This window comes from Eretmochelys imbricata, chromosome 6, assembly GCF_965152235.1.
Source record: "Eretmochelys imbricata isolate rEreImb1 chromosome 6, rEreImb1.hap1, whole genome shotgun sequence".
Taxonomy (NCBI): Eukaryota; Metazoa; Chordata; order Testudines; family Cheloniidae; genus Eretmochelys; species Eretmochelys imbricata.
Window position 1 is genome coordinate 95036753 of NC_135577.1, and position 26291 is coordinate 95063043.

Genomic DNA, 26291 nt, shown 5'->3' on the forward strand with positions numbered 1-26291 from the left:
AAAAAGTGATGTCATTCCTGGTTGTTAGACTTTAGCCAAAGCCAGATGAGGAAGTTTAGGGCTGAATCCTACTCTTCTCAAGGTTTTCATCTCATCTTACTTTACTATATTTCTCTTTAATTATTACACAAAGATTTTTTTAAAGCAAACCTATATAACTAATTATTTACTGTACCTGGTAACCAATTAACCATTTTTTCTTTATTTGAAACCTTCAGCTCAAACCTTAAATAAGATAATGCTGGTATTTCAAGGGTCACTACAAGTTTAACACAAACAATCCCTCTTTCTCATGATCTTATTCTTTTCGGTTACACGCTTTGGGCCTATTGTTCAATATCCAAACTCAATTTAAAACCATAGTTCACCAAGGCCCAGTTTAGGCATATATTTCTACAGATAGAAGAACACAAAGAAATGAAGAACACACTCCCTATTTCCAGATTTAATCTGAGGTTGCTATTATATATAGTTTAATGAGCTTTTAAAGAAAGATTAATGGGTACCAGAAAAAAGTGTGCTTTTAAGAGAGCTATTCTTCAACACACCTGTGAAACACTTAAATACCTGCCATGAAACTTGGGGTGACTAATTACAGAATGAATGAATGAATGAATGAATTTACCTAAATTCTTCAATGAAAACAGCCCCCAGGAAAACTCACATAATACAGAACTTGAGCAAATCAAAAATGCAAGATTTCTAATAAGCTCAGCCAAATTAATAGAGAAGACATTAAGTCTACATTTTCTAATGGGGATGTCGAAGGCAGACTTTTAAAGCAATAAACACAAAACAAATAATTGCGGCTAAAACTGCCCATTTGGCAGAGACCTAATTTAGGCACCCACATGAAAAATATGGCCATTTTGAGAGATTACCACATCACGAAAGGCAATATCTAAAGTACAGGGTATAAAACAAAGTATGGTAAATAAGAGGTCCATTAGTTTGGTAATAAATATCACACACTTTGGCAATAAACATCTCCCTATCCTGTAAGGGTCCAAAGATAAGGCAAAGTAAAGCATTAAGAAGCATAGCATCATGTTACTCATGATAAGGAAAGAACAACTGGGCACAGGAAGGGACACATGAAGCGATCTGGAATTCAATTTTACATAGTATGATGTGGTTGAGTCCTGTGAATATTTCGACTTCAGTGTGTCAGGACACAACATAATGGCACAAGAGAACAAGCTACTGAAATAGTTTTGGTCTACTCTGGAACCATTAACTTACAAAGAAACAAATCTGAGTAAAAGTACTGAATTGTGAGATTTCTAACTCATCTTTCCTTAGAACAAAATGGAATCAGCCACATATTAAGAACAGATTTGAACAGCTGGAAATTGGTGTGAGCAGGAGAATTTTCAGGAACATGAACATAACACACAAGACATGATTCCTATGCAAAGGTTAACAATCCAAAAGTTATGAGAATATTATGAGATGAAAGAACAGAGAGCTGTAGGAGCAACTTTAAAGTAGTGGATGGCATATGCCTGATGAAACACAAAGTTCTGGTTCAGTTCTGATCACTTGAACTTACCATGGTGGAATATCTTGGATTTTATTTTTAAAAAATAGGAATAAAAATGGATTGGCCTTTGTGAGATTAATGGGTGCTTGTCTTTCACCCACAAAAAAAGTATTCAAATCTCAATTCTGAATATGTGGCACTATATACAGATTATCTGGGCGATTTACATCTCTGTTGATTAGTTCCTCTCTTCTCAATCTATTCATTCACATTGACAAAGTTATTTATTAGACCTACTGAAACTGGACTCTGGACCGGTTTACTTGGGGCCTTGAATTGTTTCTCCAACTTTGTTCCAGCATGAACAAAATGCACCTACTCAAAAACAAGACAGACTTTTAGATGGCCATGTGCCATCTGGTCCTTCCTAAGTGAGCTGTAAGCACTATCATTCCAATACCGCTAAAGCTTATGTAACAATAATTTTTTTTGTTTATTATTGCTGAGAAATATCATGTAAATATCTTACTTTCATATAGTACCTTTCATCCTGAGATCCCAAAGCAACGTACAAAACTGAAATGCAACCACTCATCCTCCCATTCTAATAGTTCGACTCAGCTAATATGCCTCTCCGTTTTCAAGTTTCAAATTGCTAGTGTTCACAGGTTAAAAATCACAGAAGGGCCAAATCCAAGCATGGTCAGTTGTGTGATTCATCTTTCTGAAGTAGCCAGATTGAGTATTATGCAATTTATTGTGGTCAACACCTTAAAAAATACAATTTCTTCATAGACTTTAAAAATGTAAAGATATTTTTTGTTGGCATAGGTCTGGTATCCTTTGCCAAAAAAGTTCCTGCCACATATTGTTGAGTAGCTCTTTTCTGTTACTCTCTAACCCAGAGGTTGCTGCTTTTTTCAGTGTTATACGTTGCTTTTGGACCCTTCAGGATTAAAGGTGCTATATAAATGCAAGATCTTTTTAATAAAGATCTCTCTCAAAAATATTGGACAAACATTAGTAATACAGATCCAAAAAATAAAGTATACATTTCTTTAGGTCCTGGTGTTGGTTTCCTTTTCTTCTTGCCTGTGTTTGGCATTTTTGCATATTGTTTTTTCAGTGACAGAACCACAGGACCTGAGGACCTCACATTCATTAGTGAATTTATCCTCACAAAATCCTTGTGATATAATAACAAAGTATTAACTCCATGCTACAGATGAACAATGGAAGCACCAAGACATGAAGTGTTTTGCAAAAGGTCACGTAAGTCTGTGACAGAAACAGAACCAAAATCTTCAATGTTCCATTCTAAGGCCTTAATCACAAGACCATCCTTCCAAACTATTTTTACCAGCTTCACTCACCACTAACTTGGCAAAAAATCCAACACAGAATCTTCTAAAAAGAAAGAGGCAACTGAAATAAGATTATTGAACCAGAAAGAAATATTAATTAGCCAGAGAGAAAACATATAAACAATGTAATCATAATACAAGGTAAACCCCCCAAAAGTAATGAGGTACCTCATTGGCTGTTTCTTTGGTATCTGTATGTAAACACAGAAAAAGCTCAAAGAGAAGAGAGATAATAGCCCTCAAATGTGCTTGACATCATAGGCCTAAGAAAATGGAAGAAGAAGGGTACCAACAATAATGCTAATAATATAACAGCACAATCAGGCATTTGACTAGATGGGCTCCTTAGACTCTTTTCCATTAAAAAAAATGTCCTAGTTTAAATTAGGTTAAATGCCTATTTTCCAACATGCAAAGTTAATTTAAAAAAATACATTCTCCCGTTTTATTTTTGTATTTTTTCATCCCACATGTGACTGATTAAAACTCATTTTATATAATGCAAAGCTTATTTTCTTCAGTATTTTAACATGTGTAAGAGACAAGACAACATTTACCAATAAATCTTGTAATCAGGCTTCATTAGACCATCATAAAAGGAATTCAGGACATCCTCTGACATTTACCATTTTTGTATTTTCCATTCTTCTTAATAGGCCATCATTATGACAAACAACAATACTATTTATGTGGTTCATGACAGCAAAAAGTAGTTATGACCATTAAAATAAAAAATGGGAAAATTCCAAAACAAGTTCTTCATGTTTTTTTATAACAAAAAAGAGATTACTTGAGAATAATTTATTTTACAGATAAAAGCAGGATGAAGGCAAAGACAATGTAAGCTCCTAGCAATGCTGTCTCCTATCTCTCCTCTATAATTTCTAGTAATGTTTTTGGTCATGATATGCCTCAAATATGAGAGCTGAAAGACTAATTGGCATGTCTACTTCCCATTTCACAAACCTATGTGTTCTTCAGACATTCACTGAACTGAAATATAGCTGTTGGCAAAATAAGCCAACTTAACCAAGGGGAAACAAAAATCTGTTTCCCTAGTTAGCACTAGCAACCACCAACTGGATTTCTTAATGACTACCAGATAAAGCAGATTTGGATGTACTTTGGTAATTCTCAAGATCAGCATTTCTCCCTTCTTTCTCTTCCTTCATTAACAAAAATGAACTGGTCAACTCACCTCTCTTTTCTCTGTTAACTTCCTCCAGGACATGTTCTTGATTTTTTATTTGTTCAAAGAGAGATTGACGCTCACACTCCGTGCTCAGTGTCAAGTGCTTAAGCTGCTCTCGACTCTGCAATAGGTGGCACCGCAGCTTCCTTTCCTTGCTTTCTCTCTCTTTCACCTCTTCGCACATCCATTGAAGTTTAGTCTAGAGAAGAACAAATTCATATAACACTAAAAGGAGAGAGCATTCTAATAAAAATACTAGGACTTAAATTCTATACTGAACAAACAAGAACATTTGGAATCACCTTATTGATTTATAATAGCTATTGCTATACAAGTTTAAAAAGAAATATTAAAAATATATTAAAGGACAAATTCTGACTTAACATGCAAATGGACTCAAAATGTGCACATATATTTTGGTTGGCAGCAACTGCATGCTCAAGCCAAACATGTAAATTATTTTTTCCAGGAGAATAATCCTGCAGGCTGAGAGTCTATTGGCCATTGCTGGTTCAGAGGGCATACAGGCAGCCTAGTGAACAGGCCCTACCCTGGAATGCAATGGCATGATTCCTGCAACACTTGGTTTGCAGAGGAACATAGGCACTGCCATAGTGGATCTGACCCAAGAGCTATCTAGTCCAGGAACCTCTATCTGACAGCGGCCAGCAACATGGCCATGCTTCAGAGGAAGGGGTAAGAAACAAGCAGTAGGTAAACGTGGGAAAATCTGCCTCCCACACAAGGTCTCCTGATCTCTAGCAGTTAGAGACTGGATTATCCCCTGAAGCATGAGGTTTAATAGCTCTTCCACAACATTTTTATCATTAATTATAACAACTTTCAATAATCTTGTTATCCATATAAATGTCTAATCCCTTTTTGAATTTTATTATGTTAATGGCCTAAATGTCTTCCTGTGGCAGATAATTCCACAGGTTAGTTACATATTGTGTGAAAAAGTATTTCCTTTTATGAGTTATGAATTTACCACCATTCACTCATTAAATGTCTTTGTTCTTGAGTTTTGAGACAGGGTGAGCTGAAGCTTCCCCATCTACCTTCTCTAAGTCATTCATTATTTTATCCACTTTTATCATGTCCTCTATTATCTCCTAAGGAAAATAATCCCAATCTTTTCAATTTGTCTTCGGTTCTTTTCCAGGTACTTAATCATTCTTGTCACACTTTCCTAAACTCCCTCTCGTCCTGCAATATCCTTTTGAGATGGGATAACCGTACTGCACACCATATTCAAGATGAGGTCATGCCACTAATTTATCTAAGGTCTTATATTATTCCCATATTCCTCATTCCTTATGAAACCTAGCATCTTTTTTGCTTTTTTGACTGCAGTTGCACCAGGCAGAGGTCTTCACTGAGATGTCTTCAGTGAAGCCCAGGTCCCCTTCTTGAAATTATACAGCTAATTTAGAACTCTGTAATGTGTATAAGCCATTTAATTTTCCCCTCCAATTTCCATTACTTTGCATTTATTGACATTAAATTTCAATTACCATCATGTTGTTCATTCACCTTGCTTGATTAAGTCTCTCTCAACTTCCAAAATATTCTCTGAACAAATTTAAGGGAAACAACAAATGGGATGCATGACTTCTGCCCCATATTTCCATCGCAGAGGCACTGATTTTTGGGAAGGGTACCTACACAAAATGCCCTGCCAAAATCTGGCTCTAACACTGAAACCAGAGCTTCTAAGCAAAAAATGCCCAGCTCTAAACTGACCCAAACTCAAATGGTTTGGTTGTCCCATAAACAGTAGAAGGAACACATGAGCTATTGAACTCGCAAATACAGCTTTGGCCTGAACCTTTCTATATCTCCCAGTAGATTTAAAAAAAATTATTAAATCTTTCTATTAAATTGGGGCGTATGGAGATTGCAAGTTCCAATAACTCTTGTGCTTTTACTAAGCTCAAGATGGCGCAATGTACCACAGATCGGTACAGCACCCACATCATTGCCGTGGGCAAGTTCAAGTATCTAACAAGAAATCTATTATTTTAAAATTTATGAAACTCAAAATACTAAGAGTGGACCTATGGTCTACCACTTACAGACCAAGGTCTGGACACCACAAATAGAGAGGTAGGTTTGGGGTGACTGTAATAGTTTCAAGTCACCATTTCACCACTCACAATTTGAGGTCAGAAACCATTTCACCTCTATGTACGTGTGTCAGCCTATAGCTTTGGGTTAAAAAAACATTTAATTGAAAACCACATAATGCATTGTCCAGTGAAAAAATATTTACTCCCAACCTGCCTCACATAAAGAATCCATTAAAGTATATGGATTAAACTACAATAGCTACAATAATAATAATTAAAAAAGGCCTATTCCCACAGTCTCCACTCCAATTAAGAGCTGATTTTTTAAGAGTTAAACCTGAACAAAACCATTTCTACACTCATAAATTCCCAGAACTAAAGAAGAAGGGAAGAAACAGAGAGAAGAAGATGGGGAAGGAAGAGACACATAGGACAGAAAAAGTGATTCTAAAGGGGAGTAGATTCCACCTTGAATGATAGTGAATGTAACAACAGGATGCAGAACAAATAATTTAAAATTGTAGGTACTGCAGTACTTTATTCAGTACCTAAAGACTAGTTTGATTCTGTCCTCGTACATGGGGATTGAGGATAACATGTCCAGAATTCGTACTCCAGCCTCAGGTCATAATTAAAAATGGAATTTGAGCCACTCCATTGAATGAGCCAAAAATCACCAATTTCAGGCACAGCCTATACAAAGATGACAATGTCATGATTATAGAAGGACTGTGAAAACTAACTCCAACACTTGCAACTCTAACAGCATTCCCTTCAGTGTCAGCCACATGAACCACAAAATCATTTCTCATCTACCCCTCCCTTGACTGCGGTCAAGAGATATGTCCCCATACCTGAGTCCCTGATGCTGCAGCAGCTGAGACTACATTACAATCTTTGCTGTGAAATGGGATGAGACTGCTGGGTTTTGTGAGAGTATCATCAGATTTGCATATTAGTAAAGTGAAAATGTGTGAGGTTTTACAGAATGCTGTACATAATACATACATATTGTGACAAAGCTCTGTTCTTGCCTCCGTGGGTCCCATGTTTCCTGGAGGATTTCGCTAGCCTCAGAGGCTCACTTCACTCCACGTAACCCCTCTTTCTCTAGAGAAAAGGGTCACAGTCTACTGAGCCATTTTCATCATAAGCCAGCGAGGGAGGTGAGGAGAAGTTATCCTTCCTTGCACAGTGTCTGTTGTCTCCCAGTCTCAGTGATTAATCAGGGGGCAAAGCTGGGAGTGGGGGGAGCTTGGGCCCATCCCCTACTCCGGGCTCCAGCCCAGGGACCCTAATACTATCAGCTGTGGTAGCTGACCTTTTAGAAACATGACATGTACAATTCCCTGGGCTACTTCCCCCACAGCAGCCCTCACTTCCTCAAGCTCCACTTCACCCTTACCTCAAGGCCTCCTTCCTTGTGCCCGATATGGTGTGTACTACTCAGCCTCTCCAATGGCACAACTTCCTTCCACAGCTCCTGACATCCACACCCACCTGACTGACTGGGAGGCTTTTAACTAGTTTCGGCCAGCCCCTGATTGGCTTCAGGTGTCCCAGTCAACCTAGCATTCTCCCTGCCTTCTGGAAAGTTCTTAATTGGCCCCAGGTGTCTTAATTGACCTGGAGCAGCTTCCATTCCACTTAACCTGGTACTAGGGATTTGTTTAGCCTGGAGCTAATATATTTATCTCCCACTACTTTTCTATAGCCATCTGGCCTTGCCCCGTCACAATATATATACACACATAGTTTAAATAAAACTGAACAGAAAAAGCAGAAATCCCATTTGCAGTTAGCAAAAATATCATTTCAGAACTAAGATGTGATCTGAGAGATGACTTTTAAAGCATTAAAAACAACCAGCTTTTATGCTAATAGCTAAATATTTAAGGTGTCAACCACTTTAAAAATAAGAAAAGCCCAGGACTTGAATATATTTTAACCACTTGCGCTTCAGTTCACTTGAGCGATTGGGGTTATTGAGGGACCAAGTTGCGGTTTAACTAGGAATACAGGGTTTTGGCTGTGAGACTCTTGTTTTCCCTGGTGCTCCAGAGATCCAAAGCAGCGGTGCCAGAGGATGCAGAGTCTCTTCAAGCGAGGCATCAGTGCTTGAAGAGATCTCCTCAGTGATGCTGCTTTGGGGCACCACGGAGCTAGAGCAGTAGTATCAAGAAGAGCCCCTGAACAAGTGGCAAGGCTGCGGCATAGGGACACTGAACCTCATCTGCCCAGCCCATGGCCCCTATATACACCCACATATCTCACTCCTGATGCAAAAGCTTCTCCCTCACACATATCCCAAATACTTCTGTTAAATCCCCTTTCTTCCAAACGCCCTTCTGAAGCACACATGGATCCAAGTACATTTCTCTCCGGCTTCCCGCCACTCCCTGCTCTATCTTCAACATTTCTACTCACCCCACATGCATCTCCAGAGCACCACCACCTCCCCCAGAGTCCACCCCCATATACCTCTGCTGCCCAGAGGTATGAACAGACCTTACCAGAGGTATGTACAGACCACAACTGGGGAGAGAAATAGTTAAAAACATCCATTAAAACAAAGTTTCAATGAAAAATTAAAATAAACTTTCCTAATATATTTGAAATTTGTTGTTTCTCATCAACACACCTGTAGTCGGGAAAGGAAGATCATCTAGGTTATGACAAATAAGGGAAATAAACTGTGTATTTCATTTTAAAAGTTCAAAAAGCAATCTATATCTGAGAAGTTATTAGTATGTCTGTCGGGGAGTAGTTTGTGGGGACTATTGAGCTTCAGAAACCTAATGATACATGAGGAAAACAAAACCAAATTTCAAAAAGGGAGCATTTTAAAACAGTGCCTCTGCAAAAGTTAGTTAAAAAAACGTGGAAAAAATTGCATGGAAAATTCAACTGTCCAACGAAGAATTACTGTGCCAAATGTGGAATCTAAATTCAACCACTGCAGTATGAAACAGAGTCGATTTTTAGTCCTGCTCTAAGGGAAAATCTTGATGTAACCTCAATTATTGAATAGTTGCTCTGTCACTCAAACACTCACACACCCCCAGAACCCAAACAATTTTTATCTATTTTCTCCTCAGCTAGCTATGAAAAAAATGGTTACTAATCTGTTCCATAACTGTTGTTCTTTGAGATGCATTACACATGTCCACTCCACTCTTGGTGTTGGTGCGTCCAGCGCACAGCCATCAGAAACTTTTTCGCAAGACAGTACCTGTTGTGCGGCTCAGGCTCTCCCTGTTGTCCTCACACAGGTATAAAGAGCAGAGCCATCCCTAGCCCCTCCCTTCTTGTCGTAACTCTGATACAGAGGGGCAGGAGAGCGGGTTGTGGAATAGACATGGGAACACTTCTCAAAGAACAACAGTTATGGAACAGGTTAGTAAATATTTTTTTCTTCAAGTGATTGCACATGTGCGTTCAAATCTTGGTGACTTACAAACTTTCAGACAGGAGGTGCGATCGGAGTCTACTTCAATAGAGATTGGAGAACAATTTGTCCCACTCTAGCATCATCTCTGGAGTCTCGAGCCACAGCATAGTGAGAGGCAAATGTGTGGACCAAAGACCAGGGTACTGCTCTACAAATGTCTGCAGTTGGAACTTGTGCCAGAAAGGCTGCCAAGATCAACTGTGACCTCAACAAACGAGCTGTGATTCTGTCAGGTGGAGCAACATTAGCCAAGTCATAGCACATGTGTATGCAGGATGCGATCCAGGAAGAAATTCTCTGGTGGAGACTGATTGACCTCTTACTCTGCCTGTCACAGCTACGAACAGCTGTGAGGATTTACAAAAGTGTGTAGTTCTATTCAGGTGAAACTCCAAGGTTCTTCTGATGTTCAAGCCATGCAAATGCTCTTCTTCCCTGGTCATATGTGGTTCTGGTAGAATACAGGCAAATAATTTGGCTGGTAGATGTGGAAAGAGGAAGCCACCCTTGGGACGAACTTCAGATGAGGATGTAGGTAAATCTTGTCCTTAAAAAAAGATTGTATGTCGAGATCCCGATATTAATGCCCACAGCTCCCTTACTCTTCTGGCCAAGCTAATAGCCACCAAAAAGGCCAACTTCATTGATAGATGCAGCAGTGAGCAGTAGTCAATGATTCAAATGGGGGACCCATACATCTTGACAATATTAAGTTTAGATCCCACGATGAAACGAGGTCTTGTACTTGAGGGCATAATTTTTCTTTGTTGATTAACAGCTCCAGAGGATTGAATGTTGACTGGCTAGGGGCAACACTGCTCTGCACTTGCAGTTTGGACTGGATTTTGACAAAGTAGGGGTAAAGCTACTACCGCCATGACCTTTATAAGAGACCCTGGGAGCTGCGGACAGGCTGAAAGGTAGTATGATCAACGAATGATTTTGATTTACCAGAAATCAGAGGTACTTCCTATGAGCTTCAATGATTGCCACAAGGAAGAAGGGATTTTTTAAATTGAGGGCAGCATACCAGTCCCTGGAATCCAGGGAAGGGATAATAGAAGCTAGGGTGAACATGCAAAACTTTATCCTTTTTAAGGATTGTTGAGATGACACAAGTCTAAAATTGACCTGAGACCCCCTTCATTTTGGGGATTAGGAAATATGGGGAATAAAACCCCTTCCCTCTGATACCACATGGAACCTCCTCTATGGCTCCCTGGATAAGGAGTTTTTCATGAAAATGGTCCCTGAAGAGGGAAAGGGAGGGATGGTGGGAGGGATTAGTAGAAGCAAACTAGAGAATATATCCCACTTCCACCATGCTCAAGATCCACTTGTCCCAAATAATCCAGGACCGAGCACTGCAGAAGTAGGAGAGAGAGGGTTCAGGCCTGGAAAGATAGAGACTGGTATGACAACCTCAACTGGCTCATAAAAATACCTGTTTTGTGATTCCTGGGTGTCTTGAGGGGCCGAGTGCCAAATCAGCAGGAGAGGGAGGCGTACGCCTACAACTCTTTTTTGATAGGTCCTGCGGAAGAGGAGTGGAATGGGCTATCTAGTCCAAGAATAGTGAAGGAAACCTCAAATGGCAAGTCCTGGATAGTAGTCTGGACTTCATAGTGAAGACCAGAAAACTGCAGCCAGGATGATCTACACATGGCCACTGCAGAGGCCATGGTTCTACGTGCAGAGTCTGCTGCGTCCAGCCCCCCCTGCAGTGAAGTTCCCATGATAAGTCTGCCCTCACAGACCAGGGAAGAGAACTCCTGCCTAGCGTTCTCTGGAAGGAGCTCCTTTAACTTTTGCATGGAACCTCACAAATTTGCACAAACGAAGTCCCAACAAAGCTTGTTAGTTAGCAATATGTAGCTCCAAACACCCTGTCGAATGAATCTTTCTGCCAAATAAGTCCAGCCTTCTGGCATCTTTTGATTTGGAGGTGGCAGCCTGGTATCCCTGTCATTCTCTCTCATTAGCTGCTGTGACAACTAATGAGCCCAAAGGTGGGTGAATATACTCAAACCCTTGGGAGGGTACATAGTACTTTCTTTCCACCTTTTTAGAGGTTCAAGGCAAAGAGGATAGACTCTGCCCCCAAAGCCTTTATTGGCTCTAATATCACCTTGTTAATTGGCAGAGATACTGTGGAGGGCCCCACCGATGATAAAAGGACAACTCGAGGGCTCCCTGACCTCTTTGACCTGTGCACCTAAGCCTGCAACAACGCTTTTCAATAACTCCTGACAAACCTTAAAATCATCAAGAGGAGGAGAAGTTGTGCCAGATCAAATGCCCTCATCTGAAGAGGAAGCCAAGACCAGGGGGGATAGAATCTCGTCTACCAGCTGTTGCTCTGGATCTGGAACCTCCTCTTAATGCTTGATACCAGTCTTGGTGCTGGCCTCTTGAAACAGAGCCACTGTGTGTGTAGACTCAGCCTTTCTAGAGGAGTGCACTGAGTATGCACAGTGTTGGGAAGGTCTGGAAGCTGGGGGAAACCCTCAAGAGTTCCAAAATGGCCACTGAACCAGGGCAGGGTCCAATTGTCAGGTCCCATTCAAGGGTCACGGCAGTAGGTGGAAAGAAAGGATCTCTGCAGAGACCGGCATGTCCTGCTTCATCACTGTGATATATTAAATCCCCCTCTGAGTTAGACAATGAGAATTCCCTTTCTTTGACCATGGTGGGGCTGATCCAGTCAGTGCCAGGGAACAGTGCCGAGGGCCTACTGGTGGATGGAGCAACACCATCAAAGCCCACTTCCCCTTGGGGCTTATCTGTGAAGAAGGCAACTGGAGTACAAGAGGTTGAATTGCTGGCAAAAGTGGCAGTGGTGCCAAGGGACCAGACTCCTGTAAGGAAGGAGTCAAAAGCACTGAGAGGCAGAGCGGGTTTCTTACTGCTGCAAATGCCTCTAGGTAGGAAGCACATAGATGGCCTCTTGTTGCGGTGCTGAGGAAGTTGGCGGTGCTACTTCCAACACCGCACTCAACAGTTCTCCTTGTAGAGCCAGAGCTGACTGTGCTGATTTAGGCATCAAGTTGGAGGAGGATGCTGAGGTTTCAGGTGCACTCTACTTGACTCCTCCTTGACCCTCTTACCAAACTTAGAGGGTGGAGACTTTCCCCTGGCCAGTGCCTCTGTGGAAGCATTGTATTTCTTCCTCGGTATGAGTGAGGGAGAACAGTGCCAGGACCCTGCTAAAGCTGGTGGTGCACCGCTTTCTGAAACCGCAGCACTCAGCACCGAGTCAGATCAGGACAGTGGCAACAGTGGCCTGACCACTGCCTTCATCAACAGGAATTTCAGCCTAGCCTCCTTATCCTTCTTCACCCTAGGTTTGAACCCCCTGCAAGCCTGGCACCAGTCCCTCATATGTGCTTCTCCCAAGCACTTTAGGCAGCTGTTGTGCAGGTCACTCATGGGCATAGGCCTGGAGCCAGAAACACATGGCTTGAAATCTGATGACCAGGGCATACCTCAGCGTCATACATAGAAAAAAACCCTGAACAGGGAAAACAAGAAGTCAAAAAAATTTTTTAAAAAAATATCTATAATACCGTTAAAACTTACTTTCATAACATTACTAAGACTAGACTTACACTACATTCAAAAAGGCTGAGAGAAATAACAGTTCTGGTAGAAAACAGAGTTCCAATGACCGTTAGGGGTGGTAAGAAGGAACTGACGGGCTAAAGGCAGTTCTTCCCTTTATAACTACATACCACCCAACAGATACCACTGAGGGAAAAAGTTTCTGACAGCCATGCACTGGGTGCACTGATACTAAGAGTGGAATGCATATATGCAATCATTCAAAGAACAACCAGGAAACACAAAATTCGGATTTCAGAAATGCTAGAAACCAAAGTCCCCATCTTTACAATATTCAACAGCAATTGCAGTGACCTGGAAGTAGAATTGAAGTGATTCCAGGTGATCAGAGATTCAGCCCAGAAATATAATCTTTTATATATAACGTGCAAATCTACAGAACTGCAGTATTTCTATTCCTTTCATTTCAGGTCTCCTCTACCAATAAGTAAAGAAACTCATTTGGCAGATTTATGAAAACAATTACTAAATGCCCTTTGGAAGGTCCTTCTAATACTGCCTAGGATGTCAGCAGCACCTATCTGAATAGGAGACTGTTTCCTATAAAGTTCTTGTTCTCTGATTCAAAATCTTATCTCTGTTATTTATAGTGATATTCACTCTTGATCTATGTGTATTACATGCTAGCCCATCAATAACCTCAAGCCACCTTGCTAGCAAACAGATTCAACTTCTCCTCAGTCAATTGGTCAACTTTTCTTCCCCTGTCATGACCCTTTTACACTGCAGAGGAAAAGGTTTGTTTCATGCAGTATAAAAGCTATTTTTAATCATGAGAAGCTTAATCCTATTAAAAGATACTGGATAAGACTGCTTACAGAGCTTGCAAAGTAAAAAGCAAGGGTTAGAAGTTACCAGTCATCTCTTTGAACCATTAAGCTGAGGCACAGAAATGAAAGCTTACAGTATGCTCACATGCCAGGGTTGGCAGGCTCATGAGAGATTTCCAAGTATGTGTGTACTCACATTATGTGGGTCATAGGCTTTAGAAGAAGGGTAAAAGGAAAATAGCACATTTTTCAAGAATCCAGTCTAAAAGCCTTTAGATATAAACCAAAACTGCTTAAAACAAAACATGTCTTGGCTTTTCTTATAACCCTATAGAAAGAAGCATGCCTGTGGACTATAAACTTACCTTGTTTTACTCCAAAAGAATTGATAAAAGAGAAAAGGCAATCCAGGACCAAAGGGTCATATTTTCAGCAGGCTTCCATCATTTCACCCACAAATGCACTCGTTTTGCTGGGTGCTCAGAATTTGGGTGTGCTCAAATTTAGTGAGCACAATTAAGGGAGAAATGCTGTAAATTTGGCTCTACAAATATCTATCGCTTATTGATGCTAAGTACCATAACTGCCAATAAAAGGGCCAATAAAAAGGCTAAAATCTGATACTCTTCAGAAATATGGTGACACTTCACACTGGAAATCCCCTACTGCTACGCAGCAAGAGATTGCCAAAGACCTTCAGCTGAAAAAAATCATTACCATCTATTGGCTTGAAAGGCCAGTCACCACGCTGGAAATATCAATATACCTATCAGAGAAATGTTACAGATTTTTAACTTTTTCTTTTTCTCTCTCTCTCAACCCCTTTTTAACTGCAATTTTCAAATACCATTTTTAGTGACCAAAACCAGCTTAATATTATTTTATCCAATAATAGCCAACAGATGAAGTTACCTTTGTTTCTGCTAACCAGCGATGAGGGTCATTCTTTAACCCAGGTGTAAGTGATATTGCCTGGAAAAAAAATTTTGACACAGAGGGAAATTTTTTCTTATTTACTGAACAAAATGAGCACACTAATTCAAAAAATCATGACTAAAGATCAGTATTGGAAGGTTTATTCCTAAATATTTTAAAGAGCTGTTAATTTTATATCGGTCACATTAAAGGATAAGGAATGCAGTGCCATCAGTATAATTCTTGTTTAAAATGCAACTCAGGTACATAGTAATTCTGTTATTTTTCCTGCTTTATCCATATGATCACTACAACACTATGTGATTAGAACATCCTCAAAATGCTCAAATGTTTTATTATTAGATTGCAGTTTACTGTATCAACAACAATGCATATTTGGAGTTGGGAAGGAATTCTCCTCCAAGGCAGATTGGAAGAGGCCATGGGGTTTTTTTGCCTTTTTCTGTAGCATGGGGCACAGGTCACTTGCTGGAGGATTCTCTGCACCTTGAAGTCTTTAAACCATGATTTGAGGACTTCAATAGCTCAGACATAGGTGAGAGGTTTATTGCAGGAGTGGGTGGGTGAGATTCTGTGGCCTGCATTGTGGTCAGACTAGATGATCATAATAGTTCCTTCTGACCTTAATAGCTATGAGTTTATGAGTCTAAGATATATATTCTGGGTGCCCCTTTGTGAAAATTATGTTTAATATACAGGGAAATGCAATTTACAACTATTGATCTGAATCACATGTTAAAATGCCTGTTGAAGGGTTAAAATCCATTGCTGATGTAATAACCTGGTATATGGATTTGTGTACAGACCCAAAGTCCAGAGTTTGGTCAAGAGGTCAGAGGCCTAGCAAATAGTGATTAGCTAAGAGAAAGCAGAATAACCAAAGATAACCTTGTTTTTGTTAAGATATGCCTGGTCAGCAAAATGCCAGATGTTGGGGGCAATAATTGTGTCTTATTCAAAGTTGCAAACAGAACAAAGAAGCCCTGTTTCTGTTCCGTTAGTTTCTTCTGTAGGGAGATGTTCTTCCCACACATCCAACCTTGAGTTTATGAAAGGTTCAAGCATGTCAGTATAAGATATAGCCTCCTCCCACCTGCCTTTCCCAGGAACCAATACCTGCCTTAAAACCCAAATAAGCAACTTGAAAGACAATCTTTATTGCCATATACTTTCACTGCTTCTTTGCTTTTACCCCTAGATATGTATCTGTTGGACAAAGGAGCTACTTCATTCCTATGGACCCCAAACTGAATCCAACATATATTCTATACTAATACATTTATTAAAGTACTAATTAAATGCTAAATGTTAATTTGTTAACTTGAGACCATGGGCGGAGACATTATGTAACCTTTTGACCATTGGCTACTGTGCTATCATGCCTTGCAGCTAAACCTATCCGGGGGTGTGGGACTGCCTACCCCATCACTTTCCCTGCCCATGGAAAATATTGATTGACAGTGTCTCTGAGCCTAATAAGCGAGGTGACACTCCGTCAGCACTGTACGTAATAAACTCCTATGTTTGACCTCTACATTTATGTCCTTCACTTGTTTGTTTGTTTCTCTGTTTGTTTTTTAAAAAGACTAGGTTCAGAGTCATCCAACCTCATTTCCTCCCGACTGTATGGCACCACATCGTGTAGCACAGAAGTAGTACAGGCTATTCATACTTGTGATTTCATTGTTAGCAATTTGGCTTTTCTTCTGGAATAGAACATGAGATTTTGACTGCTTTATTTAATTACACTTTTCTCGCTTTATCAAAGAGTGAGAGAAATGTACAGTGGGCACCAATAAAAACTCAATATTTGCTATTCTATTGTGATGATGGTATCTTCCATTCCAGCTATAAGAAAATACCATACTTACTTCAGGTATTTGAGATTGATGATTTCAAGTTCTTACATATCCCTTCTTGAATATTAAGGTAATAAAATTACTAATTAAGACAGAAGATAAATCTGTACTGGGTATTTCATTAGCAAATCATACATCAGATGGTCTGCCAGGCCTCTCTTCCACCAATCCCTTTTAAAGCCAACTACACCACAAATTAAAATGTGTTAAAAAGGAATTATTATACCTAATCTCTATATTTTTTATTTAATGAATCTATTCCTTTTAGTGGGTTTTTTTCATTACTTCTTTTTAAAGAAGTAGAAGAAAAATCTGTGTTTTGCACAGATCTGTATTTTTAATGGAAGTCTAGTTAAGTTCAATGTCCATTTAACATCTGATATATCCTCTTTTGTAGAGAACAAACCTGTATCATGCCTTATATATCCTGCTCTTTTCCATCTCAAAGAGGTATGACTTTATTTATTGTTTAATTTACAATACTTGTTGGACTGGGATACTTTTATCTGATATTCATGCAAAAAGGTCTTTTTGGGTCTTCTTTCGTGCAAGTCAAGTTATGTTTTTGTAAGAAATTTATTCCTTTAACACTATTAAGTGGGTTCTACTACTGATGCCAAAATGAAAAGATCACAAGCAGTACTTCTTGTACTGATTTGTATATTGAGAAAGTCAAAATACTTAAGGGTTTTGGGGGGGTTTTTTTTGCAGAGGAAGCAGAGGGGAATTCATGTGGCAGCAAAAGACTGCTTGAAAAAAAAATCCCAACTGTTTATCTAGAATTCTTTAAGTTAAAACTCCACTTTGGGACAACTAGCAAATCTGGTCAGATTTTTGCTTTCAGGAGAATTCAATGGATGAAGACTAGAGATTCTCTAGCTTCCTCCAATAGCACCATTATCTTCCTCTTAAACCCTCACAAGACAACAAGATTGCAGTGATACTCGTAGAAGAAAAGGACTTGAGTTAAACCTTTCCAGAGCCCTTGACAGAACCCATAGTGCTGGGGAGAGGAGCATCACTGAAGTCCAATGAGAGCCATGTTTTCCCTACTTCTCCCAAGGCCAACTGCACTGCCTCCATACAACACCTCTACCCAGTACCCATGGGAAGAGAGCAAGAAATTATTTTGCTGTAATAAAAATGATGTCCCCTTCATGGGCTAAAGCAAAGGTCAAGTGGCTCAAATATGTTTTAAACTTGCCAATGGCATGCAACTTAAGGGGTTTGATGAAACTGGATGAGCCAGGAGAAGCTGACATGCAAACTTTTCTTTTAAAATGAAAACAAAACCTCCATACTTTGGCATTACTTTTAAATTCCAAGTTAACTGTAATTTCTAGGAACCATGTAAATTTAAACAATAATTCCATATGTGCTGCTCAGTAGACTTTAGAAATCAAAACTTGGGAGTTCAGAAAAGGAGGAAAGTTAGGAAATTTGCTCTTTATTATGTGGTGAAACATTTAAACAGATCGATGTCTGTCTGCCAGGATGTCACACTCAGTTCATTACTCCAGAGTCTGAATAGCATTAAAATATTTAGAGAAATTTCCATGTTGAAAAAATGTCTATTTTCCCTTTTTTTAAGAAAGTACACTACAGCAGTAGCAACATTTACACTCTTCAAAAACCATAGTGTTAAGTGATAAAAGAATGTGTGTTAAAGTATAAAGCATATAAAGTATAACTATCTCCATTCTCCATTTTTGTAATACTAGAAAATATATGACTTTTAAATTTGAAACACATTGTTCACAAGAATAAACATAAGACATTTTTTCTGTTGTACTACCAATCTTATTAAACAAACAGAATTTTTAAAATAAAAAATTAGTTTGAATTTAAGAAAGAATACTTTATTAAACTGAGTTTCTGAATCTTTGTTCAGAAACTATAGATTTTTTACCAAAGATTATCTTCATTATTTGCTAGAGCAGCATGCTGAGGTCTATTAATAAATACCCTAGGGGTTGAAATATACTGACACTTTCTCTTTTAACCACTTGTCATATGAGAGAGACGAGACACAATATGAATTACCGGTATGACCCACAATTTTAAGATTTGAACATCGTTTCCAAGCAAAACAGTAAGGAAGTTAATGTTCAGTGTCAAACAATGAGCCAATGTGATGCAGTTTGCGACTAGGGACGTCATTTCACATCAACCACTAATAATCGGAAACCATTATTTATGAAGAAAAAGACTGGCAACTGAAAATAACTTCTGGTGATGCACGGGAGGGGGCTTATGTTATCTCTTTATAAGATACACAGCAACATGCGTTACTCCACAATTCCATAATACGCTTAATACCATATTTTCTTAAATAGTGTCACCTGTCATATTTGAAATATTTTACTTAAGAAACTATCTGTAGCAAATATGTGAATACAAGCAGTCATGCATAAAAATTCCCTTATAGTTATCCATTAGGTAGCAAACTAAAAATCTAAGGCAGATTGAAAACTAATAATTACTTTGAATTTCTCCACAGAGTCCCTGGAAAGGATTTCACAAGCTGCATCAATTTCACTTCCTATCATGGTGAGAATGGATTCTTGTTCTGTCTCTAGACAACGCAGCTGATCCCTAAACTGTAATCTGGACTCCTCCATCCTCCTCAAATGATCTTCTTCACTGCTTATCTGTTTATCCTGGGGCAACAGAATGAAACAACAATAAAAAAAAAAAAGATTTACTATTAAATTAATATAACTCCAGTATCCTTTTTTTTTTTTTTTTATTAAAGATTGTGCTTTCAGAATGCAAAGGGGCATTTCCCCGGATAGCTCTCAGAACTTTATTAAAAAAAAACATAAAAGGATAACTTTCATAGTAAATAGGCAGGAAATGTGAAGATTTTTAGCAAATAAAGCAGCTTGCCTTAATGACCTATGTCCTTGGCAAGTTATTGCCATATTAGATGGGAGACTTGAAATAATTTAACCAAATAATTAGGAAAAATGAGGAAAAATACTTTCATGCTAAAACACATTTCTGTTAACAGACCATAGCAAATCTGCCTTTCAATATGCAGTTTGAGCATATAAAGCTCACTAAACCTTCTAAGTCAAGGGCGCATACAGAATGTGGCAAATTATTATGACCAATAAATTGGTATTTTCTTGCACCCAATCCAGAAAAATACCAGCTACTGCCAATTCAATTTCAGCAAAACCCGTGAGAGGAAGCAAGGGGAGTTGTTCACACACTATGTTTAACAGGGATTCCCGTAATCTCAGGCAACCTCTAAACAGAATATCCACATATATACACAGTACTTATATGTAGTATGCAGTATACACACATATGTTCATGTATTACACTACACATTATACTTTCAGAATTAAAAAAATGACAACAGTTTTATGAAATTAAGATGAGCTAACAAATTTGACAGGTGTCCCGCAGAGAAGCCTGACTTTTTGTAATATAGAAATACCCAAATTAAACAAACAGCTGCTACTTTAAATCAAAATCATCACAAGGATTTTACTATGCAGAGTTACTAGTCTTTGTGTATTATATACTACCAGCACAGCACTGTTGATGGTACTGTTATGATCTATGTTACTATGAATGCAGGTAATAGGGTTGTATTATTTAGCTTTATAATATCAGTACCCTCTGCCACCTCAGTATAGAGTGAATATGGAACATCACACTACACTCCAAAAAATCCAACCTGTTTAAAGAAATAACTCTTTAATTTGAAATTTTACTTTACATTCCCTTTATCTATTTGTTTTTGATCAAGCAGCCAGCAGTTCCCCATCTTCTAATATCTTCAGGGACTAAAGGGGAAGGAAGTAGTCATGGTTAACTGGGATATGCATGAAGGGAAAAGGAAAAGGACAAAGTTGTTCAGAGATTTCTATCATCTCATCCTCACCTTCAAAAATAACCAAGCTATTTATGTATATATGCCATACCTCTTTACACTGAAATTTACACTCAGATGGAGAAAAGGTAGAAAATTAATAAATATTTCTTCAAGAATTATAGAAAAAATGGCTTTCACTAAAGAAAAAGACACAAGGCGCTTTACTTCATGTATTTGCGCGTCACATTTCTGAAGATGTATAATGATGACAATTAATATTAGCTGTGGAGTTCTTGCAATATTTGGCTTACTCCAAATGCAGAGTATAGAGGATCCAATACACAAATACCAGCAATATTAATTGCATCATCTTATCTGGATTTATAATTGTCAAAATCAAGAGTGTTACTATTAATAAATCACCCTTTTCCTCCTATACAAACACTTTCAGAGAACTCCAGCCATGCGGGAGGGGAGGAACTATGAGTTGCAGTAAATGTTGTGGGTGATTCAGAAAGTGATACTCTTACCTGTACTGAATCAATGCCCTAGTCAGGTGTCAGGATACACTGTGTAGTTGTTCAAGCCACAGTCTTTCAAGGTGAGATATGAAATAATATGTAGCACTTATATTAGTATTTTCCACCTTTGAAACACTCTATGCACGTGAGCTACATAATCAACGAATCCAACAACCTAACCATGCATGGTCATTAAAGAGATCTTACGGCATTTTTATTTTTTTGTGTGAAAGTAGAAATGTTACCTCTGGTGCCCTTGCATTTTACCTATTTAATTTCTCCTGCAGTTTCAACTGGATACAGTACTTTACACTTCTTGCTGTGATGCTGTGCACTGTTAAACAGGTGTCTTGTGCTTCTCCACGCATAGACTGCATTTCAGTGCTGGACGAAATAATTCCCATATTTTATGGAATACCACTTTGGGATCCTTCTGGATAAATGGTGCTACTAAAATATAAGCAGCTACTGCACATGTGCAGCAGGATATTTATCACATTACAGTATCAAGGAAAAATAATATATTTCCTTTTCAAAAGACTCAGTGCTGATAAAAATAGATGTCATAGTGGCTGTAAAAATGTTATCTCATTTTTAAGCATGACAGAATAATAGTCTTATTAAAATGAGAGCCAGTTATAATGAAAAGACAATGATATAATAACAGAGGGCATTCTAGCTCTCCCTTTCCTCTTTTTGTCCCCCTAGCAATCCTGCACTAGGACCCAGCAGGACACACTGGGTCCCAGTGCCTCACCACCAGTCCAATTTCCCAAAAGCCCACATAAAGCAGGAAATTCATGGACAAATCCTTTTGAAAAAAGTCTCTGGAAGCAGCCTTCACAAAGTCAATGGTTTGGTGATGTTGCAATTACTTATCCAAATTGAACTCACTGATTCTTGTCTGGTGGGAATGGGGAGACAGATAATATAAAACAGATGAGCAAAAGATATTACTTTAAAAAAATTAGACCAGGTTTAAATAGACTTTTTCCCCAAAAATCAAGTAGATGGGATTTAAAATATCAAAGAAAGAACAATGGTCCAAAATTAATAAAATAAGCCCCAATCCTCCAAAGAGATCTCCTTAGGCAGATCTATACACCTGTTCCGAGTCTCATTGGAGTCCTAAGGTATAAGATTTTGAACAGACTCTTTCTCTTGGTTGGAATGAAACCAAAATAAAAAGCAAGGCACTGATAGTGAGGTACGGGGTCTGTCAACTAAGGCATGATCCTGCAATTGGATCTTCCCAGGTGGGCCCTCTGAGTCCCATTAACATGAAACATAATAAAGACAATTTAGAGACAATTTAAAAGACAAGAAGTGGGGGAGGAAAGGATATACTGGAAGACTAAGATAGTGTGGTAATCCACAGAACTGCAGTTGGTCACAACTGACACCCTTCTTGGTCTTTCGCTTTAGTCATAAGGAACTCAAAATGAAACAAAATCTAGCCCAAACACTCTGTCCAGGCTTGATTACTCAGTCCACTGCCTTAGTCTTTCTCTGGAAAGCCACTTGCATACACAGCCTTATCTCAAGTTGGGGTAAGCAACTGCCTCAATGTTTAACCAGAAGACACTTAACCCTTTCCCAGCAGGATCAACGCCAGCAAGCAAGGAGGGATGTTTCAGCCCATTACACTAATTTTAGCCTGTCTGGAGTAGAGTGTAAGAATTACTTCTCATGTCTTCCTTACAACACTCCTGCTAATATCATTCTGGGATGTGTTTTGCTTTGTTTGCAATAGTGTTACACCATAGACTCATATTTAGCTTGTGACCCACTATGACCCCCAGATCCCTTCCCACAGTACTCCTTCCTAGGCAGTCATTTCTCATTTTGTATGAGTGCAACTGATTGTTCCTTCCTAAGCGCAGTACTTTGCATCTGTCTGTATTGAATTTCATCCTATTTTCTTCAGACCATTTCTCTAGATCATTTTGATTTTTAATCCTATCCTCCAAAGCATTTGCAACCCCTCCCAACTTGGTATCATCTGCAAACTTTGTAAGTGTACATACTCTCTATGCCATTACCTACTTCATTAATGAAGATATTGAACAGAACTGGATCACTGTGGGACCCCACTCAACACGCCCTTGCAGCTTGACTGTGAACCACTGATAACTACTCTCTGGGAACAGTTTTCCAACCAGTTATGCACCTCCCTTATAATAGCTCCATCTAAGTTGTATTTCCCTAGTTTGTTTATGAGACAGTCATGCAAGATAGTATCAAAAGCCTTACTAAAGTCAAGATATACCACATCTACCACTTGTTACCCTGTCAAAGAAAGCTATTCGGTTGGTTTGACACTATTTGTTCTTGACAAATCCATGCTGACTGTTACTTATCACCTTATTATCTTCTAGGTATTTGCAAATTGATTACTTAATTATTTGCTCCATTACCTTTCCGAGTACTGAAGTTAAGGTGACTGACTGTAATTCCTCAGGTTGTCCTTATTTCCCTTTTTACAGATGGGCACTATATTTGCCCTTTTCCATTCCTCTGGAATCTCTCCAGTATTCCATGACTTTTCAAAGATAATCGCTAACGGCTCAAATACCTCTTCAATCACCTCCTTGAGTGTGTTTCATCAGGCCCTGGTGACTTCAAGACATCTGTCTTTTCTAAGTTTTTTTTTTTTTTTAACTTTTTATGCAGCAACTTAAATGTAGCTTTAACTTGTATGTAGCAACCAAGAGTTATCCAATGATTATTCAATGGCCAGTGTGTTGTGAGTTGCACTATAAGAGGTTAAGTGTCTACATCACAAAAAGCATAGTCTTTACAGCTGGTACTCTGTTGGCGGTCCCAATAGAGTCCAAGAACTCAATGAGTATGAAAACTCAACAACCCCATTTTCCCTAGAATGATCTGATCTCTCCAGATTAGGTTTTAGGCATGATACTGAAGTAGAAGGGACAGATGTTTGCACAATTCTTATCCAAAAGATTGAATGCAAACTCAGAGTGTATGACTCTTCATACAGAGTGTATGATCTAATTGTTTTCTGTAGAAAATACGCTTGCACTTACAAGTGTTGCCATTTACACTGACTTTTAAGTAAAAGTAGTAAGCTTGTAGGTTTGAGTCAACCCTGTAGGTGCACGAAGTGCAATTTGCATTCTCTGCACTCACAAAGGGAAGTTGTGCCAAAATGAAGTTCAACCCAGGGGAAGAACAGGCGGCAGCACAGTCTCCGCCATTGGCCAGGGTTCCACCAAAGTAAGTGCAACTTTAATTTATAGCTAAGATTCCTTTTGGTGGCTGCTTCTAGGAGCGTGCTGAACCAGTACATCTTCTAGATACCTTGGCCTTGCTCTCTCCTTAATTCTCATCCACTATCTGGACAGCATCAGAACAGCTCCCACCTCCAGTGTAACAAGGTGGGGTGGTTTTTTTTTTTTTGTTTTATATTGTTTTGGGGGAAGGTTCCTGCCCCCTCCCCCCCCCAGCGGCTGTCACAGCCGCAATCCCCAACTTTCACAGCAAACTTTCTACCGTACAAGACAACAGAACTCAGGCAGTGAACCAAACTCAAAGTCTGTTGAATTAGAACCAAAGAAAGAAAATCACAATCACTTAACACATCATTTTATGCTTAATTACCAAGGTATGTTTTCAACTGGTGACATCTTCCACTTGAAAAGTGCCTCCTCCCAGTCACATGAGAGCTTAGCTCAGAGCACAATTTTTATACTGATGGAAGAGGCTATGAGAGCTTAAAAATTATTAAAAAGGCAGAATTATTTTTCCCCTAAACCTAATTACAGTGTTATTAAAAAAAACAAAACAATTGCTCTGTCATACAGTTCACATAATAGCCATGAATGCATAGGGTGCAATTTTTGATTTGCTCATAAGAAAATAATTATTAGAGAACATGATGGGCTGTAACAACAACATTTTAGCCTGTTAAACAGCATGCTATGAAATCCAGTTCAAGTCAAACTTCTCTAGGTGATTGATGTTTTAAAGTATAAGCCAAATTCTTTTCCAAGTGAAGTCAACTTCATTGCAGATTTCAATGAAGCAGAATCAGACCACGGATCTAAGTTAAATTGCACACATTTTTTAATTTACTTTTATTTTTTCCAGTGAAATGTTATTAGGAAATACACATTTAATTTTTGTAAAAACCATGGGCAGCAGTTGGACACAATCACATTTCACATATTTCAGTGCAGCACAAGGAAATCCAACTTCAGAAGAAAAGTATAATCAATGACAACAGGTAAGGGGTAAAAAGGATCAAAACTACTTAGTTTGTTTGAGAGGAAGTCCAAAAAAACAGAGAGATATTTACATCAACTTAGGAAATATTGACCATATTTGGAGGTAGAGCGGATTAACTTTGCTTGGCCAAATGTTTAATGAAATATAGTATTAAAAGGATATTAGAAGCAGCTTTCTGGCTTGGAGACAAAAGGCTATTATAGGGTGAGATTACTTGCTTGCCCTAGACTCTGCCCCCATAAGAACACAAGAATGGCCATACTGGGTCAGACCAAAGGTCCACCCAGCCTAGTATCCTGTCTACTGACAGTGGCCAATGTCAGGTGCCCCAGAAGGAGTGAAACTAACAGGTAATGATCAAGTGATCTCTCTCCTGCCATTCATCTCCATCCTCTGACAAACAGAGGCCAGGGACACCATTCCTTACCCAATGACTACAAGAGTGTAATCCTTTTTTGGCCTTTGAAGACGTGAGGGTGTCCTCTGAGGCAGCATAAGGGGACACTGACACCTACAAAACACCTTCACCATCCAGAAGGTGGCAGGGGCTCTCTCACAACACTGACCACACCTGAATCGTATCCTATTGTCTTTCCGAGACCAGCCCTCGAAAGAAGGAGAGGTGAAAGGTTCTCACCATCAACTCAACTGAGCCTGAAGTCTACAACTGAGAGAGAAAAAACCAGACTCCTCCTTTGATACAAAAAGCTACAAGTTCATTCTATCATCAATAGAAATACCAACAAACATTAACATAGCTCCAAACTAAGACCAATCACAAGAGCTAAAGACTTTGGAGAAGAAGGAGGCATGGAAATCCTTCTGTATAGCAATTCGAGGATGCTCAAATCACTCCAATGCCTCTGTGTGTGTGTGTCTCTAACTGTTCCGCATAGACAGTAAAACCCTAAATTTGTTATCTAAATAGTAAGACACATCTGTGTT

The 26291-nt window shown here is 39.0% G+C and overlaps 1 protein-coding gene across 1 annotated transcript in view; it reads right to left on the reverse strand.

Moving 5' to 3' along the window:
• CEP128 (centrosomal protein 128) overlaps positions 1-26291 on the reverse strand; it is a 441360-nt gene that overhangs the window by 241563 nt on the left and 173506 nt on the right. Inside the window, exons 16-18 of the mRNA XM_077819212.1 lie at positions 19232-19408; positions 14866-14925; positions 4046-4238 (exon numbers count right to left, since the gene is read on the reverse strand). Coding sequence (XP_077675338.1) covers positions 4046-4238; positions 14866-14925; positions 19232-19408 — 430 coding nt within the window. The remainder of the gene's footprint in view (positions 1-4045; positions 4239-14865; positions 14926-19231; positions 19409-26291) is intronic.